Source organism: Nanorana parkeri, unplaced genomic scaffold, assembly GCF_000935625.1.
Source record: "Nanorana parkeri isolate BGI_ZX_2015 unplaced genomic scaffold, ASM93562v1 scaffold6, whole genome shotgun sequence".
Lineage (NCBI taxonomy): Eukaryota > Metazoa > Chordata > Amphibia > Anura > Dicroglossidae > Nanorana > Nanorana parkeri.
In genome coordinates, this window is record NW_017306274.1 from 3521642 (window position 1) to 3528699 (window position 7058).

Below are 7058 nucleotides of genomic sequence, written 5' to 3' on the forward strand. Positions count from 1 at the left end.
TCTGGGGGGAGAGGGAAAGGAGGGGGGTGGGGGGGGGGGGGGGCATTCAGAACCACAATTATGTTTTGAATACAACTGCAGGCTAGCAATAAATATGAATAAATACTGGAGGAAAAGAAAAAATATAGACCGCATTTTGTAATAACCAACAAGCTTTCATTAATTAAAGGACACATCCACCCATGAGTGATATTTTAGTTATGTGTAGAGCCCAATGGTCTGTGTCAGCCCCTGACTTCCTATATGCCTCGGATGCTCCAAGAGTGAGATCCCTCAGCCATAACTCCTGACCCCTGTCCACCTGGCAGCTTTGAATGCTCCTGCCCACCTTTATGTGTTCCCAGCTCCTCCCATTACATTCTGCATGATATAAATGATATAATCTATGTTTTGTTACTATGTAGCCAGAGAAATAAACATTTGTGCACATGTTAAATATTACCGATCAGGGCAGTGGAGCCGATGCAGGTGATGAGGAACGTGCTGAGCGTGGATCCCGGATCCAGGGTGTAATGGATGACATCGCAATTGCTGCCAGCGAATCCCTGCGCGCAGAGGCAGGAGAACTCGGCGTCCGATCGTGGTATGCAGGTGCCATATTTGCACGGGCTTTGTGCGCACACGGTATACAGGCACCACTGGCCTGTGATGTTTTCCATCAACAAGTACCCTGGGGGGCAGCTACATAACACAGAGCAGGAAAAAAGAGGTTAGCATGTGTGTCGGCAAAGCCCAGCTCCAGTTCCAGCAGAGGTTTCAAATCTATGAACCCAAAATCTATTTATCACCTATCTACAGTAAATAGTTTTCTACCATATTTTTTTGTGTGAATCTGTTGCAAACTATATTACTTGGAGATCCTGCCAGTAACAGCACTTCCTGTTGCAAGCTGATAAGCAGCTGCCCAGTAGGAGCACCACTGATCCAAAGGGCACACCCAACTGTATGTCAGTTAAAGTGACATTAAACCCTCAGATTTTTTTAACATAAAACAATACTGTAATGTGCGCCTTACTGTAATCCATGGTTGTTTCCCTTCTCTTTGCTGCTCTTCCTTTTAAATCTGTATCTGTTCTCATGCTGGGCAGAACTTCTGTTTTGATGTTCCAAAAGGCACACCCAACTGTAAGGCAGTAGAGCACAAACACCACTGATCCAAAAGGCACACCCAGCAGTATATTAATGCAGTGTGAGCACTGCTGATCCAAAGGGCACACACACCCAACTGTATGTCAGTGCAGTTACTAACCTTGCTCTTTTGTTCCACTCAGATTCCCTGATAGCGAAGCATAAAAAGACTTTGCACATTTAAGAGAAGAGTCAGCTTCCATTTCACTTGTCTGAGAGGTGCACTGTAAAATGCACCCATCCACAACACAGGAAGCCAATAAAGCACACACTGCAGTTGCAGGCATTTGTAGAAGAAAGTCTTACCGGCATTCATGTAGCATCCACATATCAGTGCAGATGAAGCCCCGGCTACAGGGACTGCTCCTGCAGACATCAGAGGTACATCCTCTAGTCACTCCTTGCTTCTCAATCATTGTTACCGGAGAGCTGGACTGGTTTTCCATCGGCAGTCTGTAGCTATTCAGTCTTATGTCCTTCATGCAGCCTATTGACATTTATTAAAATGAACAATTTATTTTCCCTATCGATTTAGACTAAAGCAAGCCAGACGTCCTAAAGTGTATCTGAACATATGAACAAACCCTCCAACAGGCTGATACAATGCTGAGGGCAGCCAAATCACCCGAAACGCCAGGATATTTTTTGGAAGTCTAGAGTTCTCTGACAAGTAAATCCCATCCACTGGTGTTCCCAGGACTCCTCCCCAACCCAACAGGCTGAAGTCCATCATGAGAATCTTCTAAAATATGGGAAGAACGGACAGGGCAGCCACCGGGGGGGTGGGGGGGGCGGGGTACGGCCCATACTCATGTAAGGGGCCCGGGCAGCCTGGGGGGCCCGTCCTGGTCCCTTATAGGACTATGGGCCAACGGTGAAGGGCGAGGAGGCGGAGGCCTGGCCCTAGCAGCACAGGGCCCCAGCATTGCCGCTCCAGCGGCTTTGAGACAAGCTAGGGCCCCATCAGCGACGCTGCTCGTCTGATGTCGGACTGGCCGGAAGGAAGTGACGTCACTTCTGGCCGGTCCGGCGGCAGACAAGGCCATGTGTGCAGGTAAGAGGAGCTAGGAAGGAAGAAAAGAAAGAAGGGAGGGGAGGGATGCAGCCCTGACCAGCCCACCTGAGACCCCTTCAGAGCCCACCATAGACAGTCTCAGATGGGCTGTGCAGCATCTATGGTGGGCTCTGCAGGGTCACTCTCAGGTGGGTCCTGTGTCCAGCGTGTCACACTAAGCCCTGCGCCCAGCACGTCACTAAGCCGTGCGTCCAGCGCGTCACTAATCCCTGCGTCCAGCGGCGCGGGGGGGGGGGCCCGGCCTAAAGCCGTGTAAGGGGCCCCAAAATTTCTGATGGCTGCCCTGAGAACGGACTTCCCCAACTCCAGAGCCGGATTCTGGAGCCACCTGAGTTCTGGAGCAGTACCTGAATGTGACTCGATATCAACCACTTGCAGTCTCTGTACAACAGAGCTCGGGCTGGGAGAGGAAGAATCAGCACAAGATGCCAATCAGCTGTTCTGCAGTGTTCATTTACAAGACACTTGCAGAAGAGTGACAGAGAAATGAGCTCATCAGTCCGCTGCTTCTCCTTTCACTCTCCAGCCACAGGCTAGAGCAGGAACAAGACTTGAAAGTGTTAGAGAGAAAAGTCTGGCCTCTTGCCCTGATTAATGTGACAGTGCTGTGTTGCAGAGAACTGGATGGATATAAATACAAGTCCTTTAGGAGGTAAAACGACTTTATATATATTTAATCTATGTGTTTATCTGTTTCCCTGGAGTTCAGTTATAAAGTGTATACTGTATATAAGTACACCCCAGCCACTTAATATAGAAGGTGGTTTGGGTTGAGTGTGCATCGTACCTTGGAAGCTTGGCTCTTCCACCTTGCCGCTCCCCAGAAAAACACTGCTTGGATCCACTCTAATTTCCTTGTACGTGCCATGCGCCACTGTGACCTCGCCATGCTCCGCTCCGCTGCTCAAACGCAGAGTGAATTCGTTCTGAAGCCTCTCCAAACCGACTTCACACCACTCCCCAGAATCCAGTCTGTGACCGGCGAGTCTCACTACGTAGTTACCGTCACCGATATTATACGAAGCCGTGAGGATGCCATCTACCACCTATCAGGAAGGAGGCAAAAACATTTTCCCATCAGAAACTGTCATATCTCTGCCAACAGGTGGAGGAAACAGGCGGCGCCGTGGCCAGCATTTAGTCAAAGTGCAATCTCGGCAGCTGCCATTGTACACAAACTCAGTACTTTTACCACGGTTGCAAGGAAGTGAAATGTGAAATGATCTGGCAGCGCTACACTGGGGCCAAGTATGACTTTTACAAGTCAAGGTCTGAATAAAATATCAGCTTATATAGCTCTGGCTCTGCCATGTGGTTTTCAGTGAAGGTAATGTGGTTTTGCATCATATGCTAAGTTTAAATTGCCCAGCTCTATGACAGATTGCTCCCCCCACCCGAGGACCCCTTCCTTCCCCTTATGGCCCCCCAGCAGTATGTTGTGCTTTTTCGTCCTCTAATTTTATTTTCGGATGTCTTGTGGCAAATCACGTGATGCTCTTGGTCCCCTTTGATCCTCCCCTGGCAGTGAGCAGAGATGGTGGCGCTGATGAGATGACATCATTGTCACCCTCTGCATCAATACACTGGGCGTGCAGGGTGTCTTCCTCGTGGGCGGAGCCATGACGCCCTGCACTCTTTCCTCGGTCCTCCATGCTGGGCACAACATGCACTGAACACTGAAACATTGCAAAACAGTTTGAATTCTAAGGAAGGTACAAAAACTTCCAGGTACAAATGTCAAAAACCCAGGACCAATCGGAGCTGCAAGGCTAAAGTACAGAGCCCCTCCCCCCTTCCCCATGTTGATGTGTGCCACCATTTTCTAAGTGTGGAGCTAAAGTTATTATTAGTGGACTCTGGGTATAGTATTGGGACCATCTCTCTAGGAACATCCAACAGCCCTTCTAGCAGATGCCTGATTTGACAGACTGCTAGTCCTTGCCCTATCTCTGGAAATGGATGACAAGGATATCTATGCAATTGGACAACAGAACTACTATCGGGATAGTCTTCATCTCCCAGTTACCTGCAGAAAGATGTACTCGGTCCTGTCACTGGAGAACAGGCTGAGGATTGTGCTGTGAGACTGACGCGTCCTCACCATTGCCAGGAAATGTGTCCGTTGTGGATGAAACGCGTGAGTAAACCTGTATTCTATGAAGCCGCCAGGCTGGAAGAGGTGCTCTGTATCATCTGCAGGATATAGTAAATATTAATGAAGAAAATAAGTACTCATTAAAATAATATGCAGGAGGGAAACACAACAGGAAGCTACAGTATAAGATAGGGGGACAGTGGGGAGATTTACTAAGTCAATAAAAGTAAGACGCAATACAAGTCTTATCTGTTGCAACATCTGTATTATACTCTAAAGTTTGGCCCACATCACTAGGGGTAGTCAAACTGCGGCCCTCCAGCTGTAGGGAAACTACAAATACTATCATGCATCTGCCTCAGTAGGCCATGCCTATGGCTGTCAGAGACTTGCAATGCCTAATGGGTCTGGTAGTTTCATCACAGCTGGAGGGCCACAGTTTGGCTACCCCTGCTATACAGTATGAGCTTGTTGGGCCCCCCATTCAAAAACTATTGGCATTGATATTGAGTTACCCTTTTCCCTTTGCAGCTATAACAGCTTGGACAAGAAGACTGGGCTCACAATCCGCATTTAATTCATCCCAAAGGAGTTCAGTAGAATTGAGATCAGGGTTCTGTGCAGGGCACTTGAGGTCCTTCACACCAAACTCATCAAGCCATGTCTTTATGGAGTTGGCTTCGTGCACTGGGGAACACAAATGGGACTTGTTTCCACAAGATTGGAAGAGCCCAATTGTCTATAATGTCTCTGTAGTATTTCAAAAGTACCCTTCACTGGAACCATCTGAAGTCAATAATTTGGAGGGGTGTCCACATACTTTAGGTCATACCGGTAGGTATGATGGTCAGGTGTTTGGCCATATATGAAATAGGTGTTTTTGTGTATTGGCAACTACCATGTGTGTAAACCTGGGCAACAACCTGAGGCACACAATTGGGCATTAATATGGAGTTGACCCTCTTTAGAAATATATAACTATAAATACTCTTTTGGCTGAATTGTATAGATTCCCATCCCCCTCACCGCTCTGCCATCCTAACAGCAATCCCTCCTATGACACTGGACACAACAGAAACAACAATCACATTGTCCACCCTGGCTGCTCCATATACCGGGAGGCTAGCCATCAGACTGTAGTCTTTCTTCCTATTGGCAGAACATATCGAACACAACCTTTCTCTGCTGATACTCTGCCCGTGTATAGTCATATCTAGGACATGTTACCATGACACAATACCTCGTTCACATTCATGTCTACTGTCACCAGGAAGGCAGCCACAGTTGGTGGTGGTGGTGTCTCCGCTACACTGTGTCAGAGTCTCACAAGCTACAGAATGGGAGGCGATGACATCGCAGAGTGCGCAACCCGCAGAACTGTTAATGGATTCCAACTGGGCGCCAAGGTCGTATATCTTGGTTGTTAGCCATGTAAGAAAAAAAGAACCAAAAAATAAATAAATAAGGAACAAACATTTACAAGAGAGATTTAATATCTTAATAAAATAATATTTTGGTTTATTTCTGTTGAACATTTCAGAAGTCAAAGGGTAGTTCCAGCACTTCTTCTTCAGCACATCCATTGTGTAAAACTGCAAAGGAGGAAGCCGACCCTGCATATGTAAGGAGGAAATATGGCCGCCTCCCATGTACAGGTATTTATAATTACAAAGTATACCCAAAAAACAAGGTATTTAAAGGATTAACATACAGTGGGGAGAATTTATCAAAACTGGAGCAAACAGAATCTGGAGCAGTTGCCCATGGCAACCAATCAGCTTCTCTCTTCAGTTCGCTCAGGTAAGATTTGAAAAGGAAAGAGAGAGGCTGATTGGTTGCTGTGCAAATGTGCTCCAGATTTTGTCTGCTCCAGTTTTGATAAATTCCCCCCAGTATCTTTAAAAGCTGGTCTCTTTTAAATGAATACCTAAAAAAATAGGGATACTAGTAGATACATGCCCCGATTCTTAAGGCCGATACCGGGCCTTTACATTTTCAAACAGCAGCGGCCCACTTGAGTTCCCGTGCTTGTGGGGACCTCGGCAGCCTGCTGGGGACCTGCAGATAGCTGTCCATGGCAGTGCCTGTCTGGTTCTTTATCTCCTCCTTCCTGGCACAGGCACAGCCATGGACAGCCCCGGGGGCGGAACTACCGCCTCAGGGCTAGAAGCTGGGGGTTCCTGCCTCACACTGACGGGGAGGACTGAGCCCGGAGATGGATGAAGGTTGGGGGGCCCAGCAGCGCAGATAGTCGGCCGGACTGGACGTGGCAGCATTGCCGGTCTGGGCGTGGGGGAGGCCGGGTCCCAGCATCGCCGGGGAGGTGGAGTGCCCGCAGATGTCCACGTCACCCGAGTGTGATCGACACGCAGCCTGGTGAGAGGAATTCTGCTTTGGGGACATGTATTCGCAGAACATATGTCCGCAAAGCCAAACACATGTCCCCAAAGCAGAAAACATGTCCCCAAAGCAGAACACTATTCTGCCTTAGGGACATGTGTTCTGCTGTGGGGACATGTGTTTGGCTTTGCGGACATGTGTTCTGTTGTGCGGACATGTGTTCAGTTCTGGTGATATCCGTATTTAGCCCTGGTGAGAAACTGCCCTAAAAACCCGATGGTCAGCGACACGCAGCCTGGTGAGAGGAATTCTGCTTTGGGGACATGTGTTCTGTTGTGCGGACATGTGTTCAGTTCTGGTGATATCCGTATTTAGCCCTGGTGAGAAACTGCCCTAAAATCATCAGTCTGTGTTGTTTTA

General features: G+C 48.2%; 1 protein-coding gene across 1 annotated transcript in view; it reads right to left on the reverse strand.

Moving 5' to 3' along the window:
• Window positions 1-5608, reverse strand: part of LOC108784339 (protein crumbs homolog 1-like) — a 7191-nt gene extending 1583 nt beyond the window's left edge. Inside the window, exons 1-5 of the mRNA XM_018553118.1 lie at window positions 5539-5608; window positions 4230-4396; window positions 2991-3249; window positions 1435-1615; window positions 443-681 (exon numbers count right to left, since the gene is read on the reverse strand). Coding sequence (XP_018408620.1) covers window positions 443-681; window positions 1435-1615; window positions 2991-3249; window positions 4230-4307 — 757 coding nt within the window. The 5' untranslated portion in view covers window positions 4308-4396; window positions 5539-5608. The remainder of the gene's footprint in view (window positions 1-442; window positions 682-1434; window positions 1616-2990; window positions 3250-4229; window positions 4397-5538) is intronic.
• Between the last annotated feature and the right edge of the window lie 1450 nt (window positions 5609-7058).